This window comes from Mya arenaria, chromosome 11 (genome assembly GCF_026914265.1).
Source record: "Mya arenaria isolate MELC-2E11 chromosome 11, ASM2691426v1".
Taxonomy (NCBI): Eukaryota; Metazoa; Mollusca; class Bivalvia; order Myida; family Myidae; genus Mya; species Mya arenaria.
The window spans coordinates 17,867,549-17,881,928 of NC_069132.1; the positions used below are offsets into that span (position 1 = coordinate 17,867,549).

Below are 14,380 nucleotides of genomic sequence, written 5' to 3' on the forward strand. Positions count from 1 at the left end.
TGCTCTAAACGCTATGACAAATTTGTATTTGTTTATTAGTTTACGACTGTAAGGTACAATTGCCGTTTTACGTTAAAATCTGTCACTGGTAAAGTGATATGACATTTTGTAAACAAAGTGATTTATTGATGATTTACAGCTTTGTAAAGGAATTCGGTTTATTATGCGCTTGAAATGAACGATTTTGAAGATGAGGAACAGGTTGTCACAGCTTGGTATAAAGCTTTCCGTGCAGGAACCGACCATGATCTGTGGGGTCAGCCAGTAGAAGCCATAGAAGATTACAAAAGGTGTCTCTTCATTACATCTGTAATATTCTGTAAAACAGGTATTTAAACACCTGCTTCTGCCAAACACTGCATGCATCAAACATAAAACAATATGAAAATGCTACCAGAAGTTTGTTTTTAGAGCGCAGTACTGTGGAATATGCAGTTTGCGTAAACCAAGTCAAGTTTTATCGAACCACGGGTTATATTTTAAATAAGAGTAAAGGTAATTTACCAAGGCCCTTTATACATTTGTACTGATGGCCAAGATGTGAGCAATAAATAGTGTTTCAAAGGGACCCAGGTTTAATCCCCATGAGAAGCTATATGCCTTAGTCTAAAATGATAGACGTGTTATACGGGATTCTTCCAATCCCTAATGTCTAAACGGGGGTGTTTTAAAAATATTGAAATTGTTTTAAGTGAAGTATTTTATGGTTTAAATTGATCATAAAGAGTTATATTCGTATTTTGCCATGTAAGTGAAATGTTATTTTGCACTAAACAAGCATTTAATGCATTAAAACAAGTTGTTTACCTTTCCAATAAAACGAAAGTTGACTGACACAGATAACAATTATGCGAAGGGGAACAACTCGATACAATCGTAATAACTCGGCCTCCTTCGACAAAGCTTCGAGATAGACCTCATTATACAATCGTAACAACTCGGCCATGGCTGAAATGTTTCGAGCGATTTAAAACTGTGCCCTGAAGCCTTGCAGGTGCCCTTCATGTATATATCGTTATGTTTTGACAGAATGAAATGAAGAAAAGCCGTCAAATTCATAATTATAAGTTGGATAAAAAAAAAAATGTGTACGGAACTAAAATAAAATAACATTATCTGGTAATATTTCTTGTTTTTATGATATTTTATTGACGCTACATGCTCTAACCCGAAATCCTGATCGGAACAACTACCCACTTTTGATACTAAACAATTTGTACGTGAAGAATTTGCCATATCAAAAATCTAAAAAAAATCCGTCAACGTACAATTATTTGGACTACTATATGCCTATGATAAATATTGGTTATTTCTCAGGAAAGGTAAAATGATTTTTATACGCATATATGAATATTGTCGCACTATAGTGCTAGTTTTATAGCGATGCATTAGAGTGTCAGTCTGCAGAGCGAGAGGTCGTGGGTTTGAACATTGACAGGTGCACATAGCAATTTGTGCAGTCTGTTACATTTGGCAGCCAACGAGGGACCCGTGTTGCATGAGCCTTGAGGTCATTGCAGATTGACCTTTGTCTCTGAAATTTGAGGACAAATTTCTCTGAAATTTGAGGACGAATTTCAAATGGGTAACAGTGTATTCAATATGTATATACAGCGGCACTTATACTGTCTCACTATGGAGCTACCTTTTATAGCGTCTGCCTGCGGTGCAAGAGGTTGTAAGTTCGAACAGGTGCACATAGCAATTTATTGCAGTCTGTTACATATACAAAGTAGAATTAATATATATATATATGTTCATGGGTAAAAAAGCTAGGGCTGGACAACAAATGAGTATTGTCAAAAGATTTATCTTTTTCTTCCAAAGTCTGTGATAATAAATCATGATTTACAAATGTTGAGTATGGCTGCTATTTGCAAAAAAATTCTTTAAATTTTCTAAATAGAAATTTTCTTAATTTATGAAACTAAAACATAATATCAATAGTTTTATATCATGACCAATAAGGCCAGAGTGTAGTCAAGGTGTGCAAAATTATTCAGATTGTCATTTTTTATAAAACTTTTTAATAAATATTGTACAATTGTTGGTAATATTTCTTTTAACTTTAACATGAATCAGTTACGATTATGAAATCAATGATTTATCAAAATGGCCTATCTGATTATTTCCAATTTATGTCCACAATGAAAGGTGCTATGCTGTTAACAGCAATAGTTTATGGTTAATGTCTGATTTTTGATACCTATTATGACAGCTCAGAGCTTATTTATGTTACTTTTTTTCAAAGTGTGGTATTTTTTTTTTAAATAGGACAGGTACCTGCAGGACGTATATTTTGGAGTGTACCTGATGAACAATTTTATTACTTGGTACCCAAGTGGTATAGTAATACCATCTAATGTTTGGTGCTTTTTTGGTGTTTTATGTCACCCTTCTTGTTTCTTCTTGATGTGCAAACCTTCTTCATGGATGGCATTCCCCACCTTTATGAATGAGTTGACATGAACAGAGACAGCATTTTGTCTTTTCAAATATATTTCATATGCCAAGCAATAAAAAGCTTCCAAACTTGACATGGTTGTTAATTTGATATGCAGTGTATATTTTGTAGACGGGTACAAGTGAGTAATTGACAGCCAGCATTTCTTCCTGTCAATGCCCTAATTACCTTTGAATTGAAGTCTTTTTGTCAGTCTCTTTTGCTATTCATAAACTGCCAAAAAAGACCCAATTGTTCCGTCATGAGTTTTTCAGGATTTCAAAAATTATATGCATACATAAGTGTACCAGAATCATGAAAAAAGGTATTGCACACTTTTTTTGAAAAGAGTATAAAAATGATTTTGTTCAATTTCCACATGAAAGGAATACTGTTTTATTTTTTATACAATTACATGAGTGTGTTTCAGGTTGTCAAAGCAGTTCCAGAAATGCTCGTCATCTGACATTTCCAACTTTAGCGATGAACAAAAAGTAAGTTATAGATAAATAGGTCATTATACTATTGATACTTCTCATATAAAAACATATTTCTTCCGTCATGCTTTTCCAGTTATTATGCTTTCATTAAAAAAAAAGCAGTGAGGATTGAGGCTGAATTCTATTTTATTTTAGTTCACTGATAATTTTCTTAAACACATGAATGCAAAGTCCATACATAAGGAACAAGCTGCACATGTGCATCTATTAACTAACAAATGCAGGTACCAACACTTTTCTTTTTTTTCTCCAGAAAATTGTGGGCAAGATAGCCATATGTCTGGAACTGAGGTGTAGATCCTTACAGGTAAATGTTGGTTCTTTCTTTCAAAAGCTTTGACAATAGTACTGGGAAGCTTGAAATACTCAATACTGGTTGAAGGTAACTTTCTCTTTCGTTGTGCTTTCTCTTTATCAACATCCAAAGGACCCCTTTAGAAATAAGGAGGAATGGGTATTGGCAAAACTGTACGTATTAGAATACCTTAGCAGCGTATTTGTATACCTACCATAATATATTTATTGCCAATGAAAATGGATGATGTATGGTAATTATATTAGTTTTAATGTTAATATTATCATGATATCGTTTTCTGTTTTAATTACACTGTAAATGTGATAATGATAATGCTGATTATATTATTTATGTATTTAGTTGTCACATCTGGCTTTGCATCTCTGTATTGTGACAAATTTGTCTACCGAAATGCCCTAATCACAAGCATAATTATTAAACAGATTAACGGTAATGATGACTATTGATTTCTTTCTTTAAACAAGTTATTGTGTTCATTATAAAAACATTTCAAAAAATAAAAAGCTATCAAGCACAATTAAAATGCATTCAAAACAGTCATGCAAACTATATGAAGAGCCGCCAGGGTCAGTTTTATTAATATGATGGGGAGAAGTGATGTTTAAAAGAAACATTATTTTGTGTATGGTATGTTATTTCCTTTGATTATTTTTTTTACTTAACTTCATAACTGTTTTTGTTTTTGAGGTATTGACTTTGACTGTACAAAAGAAACATTAGGATCATTAACTTATTTGATGCCTTCATACTGACTTAGTGCATTTGAGGAGTGTGTGATACTTCTTATTACAAGAAGTTGGTGTTGTGGTGTGAAGTACCATTGGTAGGTGTGTTGTGTAGGACCATTGGTTGGTGTGTTGTGTACGACCATTGGTAGGTGTGTTGTGTAGGACCATTGGTAGGTGGGTTGTGTAGGACCATTGGAAGGTGTGTTGTGAAGGACCATTGGTAGGTGTGTTGTGTAGGACCATTGGTAGGTGTGTTGTGTACTGCCATTGGTAGGTGTGTTGTGTAGGACCATTGGTAGGTGTGTTGTGTAGGACCATTGGAAGGTGTGTTGTGAAGGACCATTGGTAGGTGTGTTGTGTAGGACCATTGGTAGGTGGGTTGTGTAGGACCATTTGAAGGTGGGTTGTGAAGGACCATTAGTAGGTGTGTTGTGTAGGACCATTGGAAGGTGTGTTGTGAAGGACCATTGGTAGGGGTGTTGTGAAGGACCATTGGTAGGTGTGTTGTGAAGGACCATTAGTAGGTGTGTTGTGTAGGACCATTGGTAGGTGTGTTGTGTAGGACCATTGGAAGGTGTGTTGTGTAGGACCATTGGTAGGTGTGTTGTGAAGGACCATTAGTAGGTGTGTTGTGTAGGACCATTGGAAGGTGTGTTGTGTAGGACCATTGGTAGGTGTGTTGTGAAGGACCATTGGTAGATGTGTTGTGTAGGACCATTGGAAGGTGTGTTGTGTAGGACCATTGGTAGGTGTGTTGTGTAGGACCATTGGAAGGTGTGTTGTGAAGGACCATTGGTAGGTGTTTTGTGCAGGACCATTGGTATATGTGTTGTGTAGGACCATTGGAAGGTGTGTTGTGTAGGACCATTGGAAGGTGTGTTGTGTAGGACCATTGGTAGGTGTGTTGTGTAGGACCATTGGAAGGTGTGTTGTGTAGGACCATTTGTAGGTGTGTTGTGCCGGACCATTGGTAGGTGTGTTGTGAAGGACCATTGGAAGGTGTGTTGTGTAGGACCATTGGAAGGTGTGTTGTGTAGGACCATTGGTAGGTGTGTTGTGTAGGACCATTGGTAGGTGTGTTATAAAGGACCATTGGTAGGTGTGTTGTGTAGGACCATTGGAAGGTGTGTTGAGTAGGACCATTGTAAGGTGTGTTGTGCTCAGCCATCACTTCTTATCAATCTATAGAAAATCAATTAAACTGTGCATAAGTGACAAGCACTTACGAAGGTGTGTTGCTCATAAAATGTGTCCTTTCATCTCAAATGTCAATTTCACGCAAGTTAATGCTGCACAATATAGATTTCAAAACAATACTTAATGTTTCAGCCACGCTTGGAGGTCAGTGTTTAAACAACATGGATTTCACAGCTTAACTTTCTGTCTTGGCCATAATTTTTAACTATGAATGGGAATTCAATCAAATTTTCTAGAATTGTAGAGCAATTCTTTGTTACAATGAATAGGATTTTAATCACATAATATGTTATATACAAATAGCTGTCTGTCTGACAATTTTCACATTCCTGTGACAGCCCCTGTTCAATTAATCATGCAATTATACAGTGTACTATATGAGTAATAAAGTAATACTGCATTTTTCTCCAGAACCCAGGAACCTGTGAGGGTATTTCCCTGGATGATCTTAAGAAAATTGGTGCAAGTAAGACTTCTTCCATATATAATCAAAATATAACAAAAAGCGAAAGAGCATGATTATTTTATGATTTATTTTTTGATAGAAAAATGAACACTGTAAATCATTTTTTGCTTGTATTTCAAGAACTATTGAACTACCATGTTTATATTTCCTCTGCAGCTCTTCAGAATCTCTTAAAACAGAAGGCCAAGGACTTCCCGGTGGACGTGCTGGCAGCTCAGTTGAACTCGCGTGAGAGAAACATAGCAGAGTAAGGACAGTTTATGAAGTTCACAATTTCAAGTACTTGTCTGAATTTCTATTTTCTTATGTAAAGTACAAAAAACATTCCTCTCCAACTCTACATTATTCCTAAAAAATACTTTGCTGAACACAGTTTCATCAGGTTTTTACATCTGGGAACTGCCAATTTCTATCCCTGTTTGGATTTTGTGTAGTGTTGTGTTGATATATAGGCCAGAGAGCAACTTTAAAACATATTATTAATCTTTCGGTCCTTGAAGACTTGAATATAGTGTCTTGAAACCAGAAATGCTAACTTATATAAATATAGCATACTCAGTACATAATAAAGCTGTTTGAATTATGCATGGACAGGTATGTTTTGTGTATTATGCATGGACAGGTATGTTTTGTGTATTTCAGACTACCAGACTATGACAATGATGAAGACAGGCAGCCATTACGAGGTTTGTAATGGTATTTTGTTTGGGTATAAATTTAAAACATATTGACATCTTTTATTTTACCTGAATCATCATCCTTTAATTAATGAAGTGTTAAACAGTTTTAAGAAAATAATTTATAAACCCAGTAAAAGTCAAAATACCAAAAGCACACAGTCATCTTTAAACTTTGAGTGAGGTAATTGACCTTGCATTCTATAAAAATGCTTAGATACATGTATAGTGATGTATAGTAATAGAGCATCTACAGGTTACTAATTGCCTGTCTTTTAAATACTAATGTTTGCACCACCCAGAGCGAGGAAGCCTGTTGCCAGAGCCTGTTTCATTTGGAGGCCGGCCGGTGCTGACCATCAGGATCGTGAAGATCGGTCTTAAAGATGCCAAACAATACATCGACCCCTACATGTCCATATATGTGAAAGGTTGGTAAAGTGGTCTATAGACAATACGGTAATAATAATTGAACTTGTTTACTTAATGGGTTTTTATGCCCCCGAAGGTGGGCATATTAAAATCGCACCGTCCGTCCGTCCGTCCGTCCGTCCGTCCGTCCGTCCATCCGTCCGGCTCTGTAACTTCCCCTTGTATGGACAGATTTTAAAATAACTTGCCACATGTGTTCCACATACCAAGACGACGTGTGGCGTGCAAGACTCGTGTCCCTACCTCAAAGGTCAAGGTCACACTTAGTGTTTATTCACAATGGAGTGCTGCATATAAGGACATAACAGTATAGGTTGTCGTGTCCGGGCTGTAACTTTCTCTTGTATGGACAGATTTTAAAATAACTTGCCACATGTGTTCCACATACCAAGACAACGTGTCGCCTGCAAGACCCGTGTCCCTACCTCAAAGGTCAAGGTCACACTTAGTGTTTATTCACAATGGAGTGCTGCATATAAGGACATAGAGTATAGGTTGTCGTGTCCGGGCTGTAACTTTTTCTAGTATGGACAGATTTTAAAATAACTTGCCACATGTGTACCACATACCAAGACGACTTGTCGAGTGCAAGATCCGTGTCCCTACCTCGAAGGTCAAGGTCACACTTAGTGTTTATTCACAATGGAGTGCTGCATATAAGTACATAGAGTATAGGTTGTCGTGTCCGGGCTGTAACTTTCCCTTGTATGGACAGATTTTAAAATAACTTGCCACATGTGTTCCACATACCAAGACGACGTGTCGCGTGCAAGACCCGTGTCCCTACCTCAAAGGTCAAGGTCACACTTAGTGTTTATTCACAATGGAGTGCTGCATATAAGGACATAACAGTATAGGTTGTCGTGTCCGGGCTGTAACTTTCTCTTGTATGGACAGATTTTAAAATAACTTGCCACATGTGTTCCACATACCAAGACGACGTGTGGCGTGCAAGACCCGTGTCCCTACCTCAAAGGTCAAGGTCACACTTAGTGTTTATTCACAATGGAGTGCTGCATATAAGGACATAGAGTATAGGTTGTCGTGTCCGGGCTGTTACTTTCCCTTGTATGGACAGATTTTAAAATAACTTACCAAATGTGTTCCACATACCAAGACGACGTGGCGCGTGCAAGACCCGTGTCCCTATTTCAAAAGTCAAGGTCACACTTAGTGTTTATTCACAATGGAGTGCTGCATATAAGGACATAGAGTATAGGTTGTCGTGTCCGGGCTGTAACTTTCACTTGTATGGACAGATTTTAAAATAACTTGCCACATGTGTTCCACATACCAAGACGACGTGTCTCGTGCAAGACCTGTGTCCCTGCCTCAAAGGTCAATGTCACACATAGTGTTTATTCACAATGGAGTGCTGCATATAAGGACATAGAGTATAGGTTGTCGTGTCCGGGCTGTAACTTTCCCTTGTATGGACAGATTTTAAAATCACTTGCCACATGTGTTCCACATACCAAGACGACGTGTCGCGTGCAAGACCCGTGTCCCTACCTCAAAGGTCAATGTCACACTTAGTGTTTATTCACAATGGAGTGCTGCATATAAGGACATAGAGTATAGGTTGTTGTGTCAGGGCTGTTACTTTCCCTTGTATGGACAGATTTTAAAATCGCTTGCTACATGTGTTCCACATACGAAGACGACGTGTCGTGTGCAAGACCCATGTCCATACCTCTAGGGTGAAAGATACACTAAGTGTTTATTCACAATGGAATGCTGAATATAAGGACATAACAGTGTAGGTTGTCAAGTATGGGTGGTATTTTTTTATGTTCAGAGGCAATTTAAAATAACTTGCGATATGTATTTGACACGTAAAGGCAAGATCAACATTTCATGTACTGACCTTGTTCGTAGGTCAATGTCACATTCGGGGGCATTCGTCACATACTGTGACAGCTCTTGTTAATTTCTGTATTAACAGAATAATTATTAATATGCCTTTCAGATTTTTTATATAAATGAACTCGAGTTGTCATCACATTTTATGATTTTGAATTGTGTACTGCTTTAACCCATATCAAATTAATTTGATGATTGTCCTGTAAATGAGTTGTTTTTTAAGCTGTATATCCATCACGTTTTGCAGGATCTTTATATAACCTGAATTTTCATTACATTATGAGGATGTTTTGTTAGTTCTTTTGTGCTGTTAAATTTAATATTTTATAAAAATAGAAAATTGTTTTAGAACTGTTAGAAATTTGTTTTAGAACTGTGCTTTAAGCAGGATTTAAGAATAATTTAATATTAATGATATCCATACAGGGAGTTTATGTGCTGCACATTTGTATTGTTTTATTGCATGTTTGAGGTTGTTTTGAATATATTTTTAAAAGAAAAATTCAAGATTTGAACTCTTGATAATATTTCATCTTGTCATTATAGCAGGGCATCAGTTTCTATGACTCATGTCAGTTTTTTTATTTCTCTTAATCACAGATTGTGTATACCTTTATGTTTACCAAGGACGGTTTCAGCCACTTGTTTATTGCAGACAGTCAGGGTGCTGATCTAACGAGTCACCAGGACACGCCAGTGGCGAGTGTTAAGGAAGACTCATATGTGATATTCAACGTTGATGTACACATACAGAAAACTCTGGACAGTCTACCTCCTGGTATAGTAGTTTATTAATTCACCTTTAGTCTTTCCCACAGAAATAAGATGTTGTTGCATCATATTTGCCTCGCAAAATTAACTGTAACAGTTTGAGTGTACAGAAGCCCTATTAAAAGATTTAAACTTTTCACCTGACATTACAAACAGGATTATCAAGCAGAAAACAGAGTTATTAGAACTGTCTATATTTAGCAGTGTCTAGATCACAAAGTGAAAAAGGGGCTATATAGGAATCACACGCATTGTTATGTCTGTTCCATCTGTCTGTCCCACTTTTATGTCTCCTCAATAACTTTGTCATTCATGGCGGGATTTTGAAATAATTTGGTAAAAGTGACAATCATTATATGACAATGTTGTGCCCAAGTCTCCTGTGTCTCTAGTGTGAAGGTCACTGTGCGGCTCTGAGTTTTGCGATATAAGCCTTATTGATGATAGTGGTTCATGTCTGGCCATGCTTGGTTAAATTCAGAAATAATTTTGCATATATGACCACCAGAAGATGACACCTGGGTTCTTAAGTTTCACTGTCAAGGTCACTCGCTTGAATGGGTCAAGGTCTCTGTCCATGTTTGAGTTATGTGCCCTTAAACATCAGTTTAACACTTGAGCTATATTGAAGATTTTAGATTTATCTTGTGGTAAATAAGAATTTTATTCCTTCTTATAATCTTAAAACATGTAATACGATTTTTTTTTCAATTTTTGCCTGAGTTAAGCAATCACATCCTGTGTAAAGGCGGCGTGTGAGGATAGTACCGTAAATGACTGGGTATAATACGATAGGGGGTGTTAGACGCAGGCAAAAAAATCCGTGAAAAATCTGAGAAAAAACCTTTTAATCTATGTTTTGGGTTAAAGGTAATCACTTCTGTGATAGTTCTAGTTCCTATTATATCAATAGAATTTCAGATGGGATCTACATGTGTATATTCAAATAGTTAACAAAAAAAGTATTTTATCATTCTCAGTATGCATTGTTTAAGTAAATGTTTCATTTTTGTTTGTACAGTCACTTTGGCAAGATGGTTATTATATTTCTTAACATTTCAGCCCGAACTCAGATTGTGGTAATTTTTTTTTTTCATCTGCATTATTTTCATTTTGTATGATTCTTTTTTATGTAGACATTTTAGGATGTGATGGTGTTGTGACTTTTTCTTTATAAATGTGGTGGTGATCAGTGCGAAGATATTTGCTCCATCTTTGGGTTAAATATGAACATCACTTTACCCATGTTTATGTATATGTGTATGTATATATATATATATATATATGTATAATGTGACTTGAAAGGATATGTATATTGTATTAGATGGGGTAATGATTTATTGGTTAAATGGTTTTTATATTAATTTTATCATTCAGTATTTATCCATTATTAAAATATTTGTGTTAACATTATACAGGTGTAGATACATATATAATTTTAGTATATACTCGTATTAAAAGTTTTATTGTCATACAAAAGTCTAGATAAACTTTTCAAGCCAAACACTTATACACATGGCCGTCAATATGAGCAAGTATATGTGTGTGTAAAAGTATATGTGCAAGTATATGTGTGTGTACAAGTATATGTGCAAGTATATGTGTGTGTGTACAAGTATATGTGTGTGTACAAGTATATGTGCAAGTATATGTGTGTGTACAAGTATATGTGTGTGTACAAGTATATGTGCAAGTATATGTGTGTGTACAAGTATATGTGTGTGTACAAGTATATGTGTAAGTATATGTGTGTGTACAAGGATATTTGTGTGTACACATACATGTGTGTGTACAAGTTAATATGTGTGTGCATGTGTATATATGTCCGTTGTATGTATTTCAGGTTATGCAGTTTTCTTTGAGTTCAAGCATTACAAGCCGAAGAAAGGGAGCGTGAGCACGCGGTGCTGGACAGTCATGGAGAGTGATGAGATTAAGGAGGGAACAGCCGTCCTTGAACTGTGAGTGGCATAGTTCATGTTGTTAGGGGGTTGCTTTTCATTAATAAAAACGACATTTACATGCAAATGCTTTCATATGTAAGAAAATAGGTGGGATAAAAGTAAGAAAAAGGGTTCATCGCTAAAAAGGATTCATTGCTTTATAACAGCTTACTGTTTTGTTTTTTTAACTAATTAAACAGAAGCATCGATTCAGGAGTCGAGTCAACAAAAAATGCAAATAAGGAATTACTGAACACTTATTATCAGAATATTCCTTTCATGGGATGTTTATTCAAAATATGTATTTAAATGTTCAGCCTTGTACCGTTTGATGACTTGCCAGTTGCTATAATCATGTTAATGCCAAGAGGCCCTTAGTGGTGTGTACTAGTTCAAGTGATTTATTAGTTTATATGCAGTGCAGTACTGAATATCAAGGATAGTATTGGTGACTGGATAGTGACCTTATGTGAATGTATTGCAGGTATAAGAAGCCAGCCAACTACAGAAGGAAGAATGTTCAGCTCTTCACTGTCAAGCCGCTCTTCCTGCACTTAAAACTCTCCATTAATCTCTGATGTTAACTATCACCGCATTTCATAGTCCCAAGTGTTCCCACCGTCCTGAATGTTTACAAGCTCATATTTTAGACCTTTTTACATTGGAATAGCTAGGCTCCCTAACATCTTCTCGGATAATCGTAATATTTATAAATATTTTAAGAGTAAAACACATTTTCGAGCCAGTGATTTGATATGGCCTCACTTGTCATCATTCAAACGAAGTCCGCAATCTACATGCAGGAATCTATTTCATGCAGTATGGACAGTAATTAAGTCCATAAAAGCACAATCATTATTAACCATCTCTGAAAGATAATAACAAAATTAAATCCTACATGGGACTTGTGGTTTACAGGAGAAGTTTGACTGTTAGATAATTAGGTGATGGCTTGTCTTTCAAAGGGCTTCTTGCATTCCAAGCATAAATCATAGTTTATCTTATTATAAGTTATAGTTGTCAAATGCATAAGAATTACTCTGACTTCCTATGTTAACTGTGATGCATGAATACAGTGTCTCGGCATTTACATTCAATCAAACAGAATGTTGTTTTTGATAACCAGTGTGATATTTATTTGTCTCAACATAGTTTTACAGTCATATAGCATAGTTTTAGTCACTAACATTCTCATGTATTGCATTTAATACCAAGGTTCAATTAACTTATACTGTGATATGAAATATACTTCAATACTAAATACTAGTATATCGTTCAATTACTCACATATTCTACTATATGTGAACTACTACAATGTTAAATATACTGTCCAGCACACATGTGTACTACTACAATGTAAAAAATACTGTCCAGCACACATGTGTACTACTACAATGTTAAAAATACTGTCCAGCACACATGTGTACTACTACAATGTTAAAAATACTGTCCAGCACACATGTGTACTACTACAATGATAATTATACTCCTCAGCACACATGTGTACTACTACAATGTAAAAAATACTGTTCAGCACACATGTGTATTACTACAATATTAGAAATACTGTTCAGCACACATGTGTACTACTACAATATAAGAAATACTGTCCAGCACACATGTGTACTACTACAATGTTAAATATACTGTCCAGCACACATGTGTACTACTACAATGTAAAAAATACTGTTCAGCACACATGTGTACTACTACAATGATAATTATACTCCTCAGCGCACATGTGTACTACTACAATGTTAAAAATACTGTTCAGCACACATGTGAACTACTACAATGTTAAATATACTGCTCAAAACAGTCATGTTATGTACCACTAAAATGTTCAATATACTGTTCAACACGCACTTTGCACTACTACAATGTTAAATATACTGTTCAGCACATGTGAGAAACACCTACAATGATAAATATACTGTTCAGCAATGATGTGTACTACTATAAAGTTAAATATACTGTTCAACGCACGTTATGTACTGCTACAATGTTAAATATACTGCTCAGCAATCATTTGGATTACAGCAATGTTCAATATACTGCTCAGCAAATATGTGTACTACTACAGTGTTAAATATACTGCTTGAGCAAACATGTGAACTATTACAATGCTAAATATACTGTTTAGCACACATGTGGATTACTGCAATGTTAAATACTAGTATACTGTTGAGCACACATGTGGATTACTGCAATGTTAAATACTAGTATACCGTTTAGCACACATGTGGATTACTGCAATGTTAAATATACTGTTGAGCACACATATAAACTCTTACAGTGTTAAATGTGTACTACTACAATGTTCAGAATACTGTTCAGCACAAATGTGTACTTTTACAATTTTAAATAGACTGCTCAGCACACATGTGAACTACTACAGCATTAAATGTGTACTCCTACAATGTTCAAATAACTGTTTAGCCCATGTGTGTACTACTACAATGTTAAATATACTGTTCAGCACACATGTGTACATTACAATGTTAAATATACTGTTCAGCACACATGTGTACTACTACAATGTTAAATATACTGTTCAGCACACATGTGTACATTACAATGTTAAATATACTGTTCAGCACACATGTGTACATTACAATGTTAAATATACTGTTCAGCACACATGTGTACTACTACAATGTTAAATATACTGTTCAGCACACATCTGTACTACTACAATGTTAAATGCACACATCTGTACTACTACAATGTTAAATATACTGTTCAGCACACATCTGTGCTACTACAGTGTTAAATATACTGTTCAGCACACATCTGTGCTACTACAGTGTTAAATATACTGTTCAGCACACATCTGTGCTACTACAGTGTTAAATATACTGTTCAGCACACATCTGTGCTACTACAGTGTTAAATATACTGTTCAGCACACATCTGTGCTACTACAGTGTTAAATATACTGTTCAGCACACATCTGTGCTACTACAGTGTTAAATATACTGTTCAGCACACATCTGTGCTACTACAGTGTTAAATATACTGTTCAGCACACATCTGTGCTACTA

General features: G+C 35.7%; 1 protein-coding gene across 1 annotated transcript; it reads left to right on the forward strand.

Moving 5' to 3' along the window:
- Positions 1–6: 6 nt before the first annotated feature.
- Positions 7–14,120, forward strand: LOC128209122 (axin interactor, dorsalization-associated protein-like). The gene is made up of 10 exons (XM_052912994.1): positions 7–290; positions 2,874–2,937; positions 3,197–3,250; positions 5,596–5,650; positions 5,807–5,897; positions 6,293–6,336; positions 6,630–6,758; positions 9,278–9,400; positions 11,237–11,354; positions 11,821–14,120. The coding sequence occupies exons 1-10, from the start codon at positions 175–177 to the stop codon at positions 11,912–11,914; spliced, it is 888 nt and encodes a 295-aa protein (XP_052768954.1). The 5' UTR covers positions 7–174; the 3' UTR covers positions 11,915–14,120.
- The last annotated feature ends 260 nt before the right edge of the window (positions 14,121–14,380 follow it).

Coding starts and splice junctions, on each gene's coding strand:
- LOC128209122 (XM_052912994.1), top strand. CDS start 175: ATGAACGATTTTGAAGATGAGGAACAGGTTGTCACAGCTTGGTATAAA. Junction 3,251..5,595: donor TGAGGTGTAGATCCTTACAG/GTAAATGTTGGT, acceptor ATTTTTCTCCAG/AACCCAGGAACCTGTGAGGG. Junction 5,898..6,292: donor CGTGAGAGAAACATAGCAGA/GTAAGGACAGTT, acceptor TGTGTATTTCAG/ACTACCAGACTATGACAATG.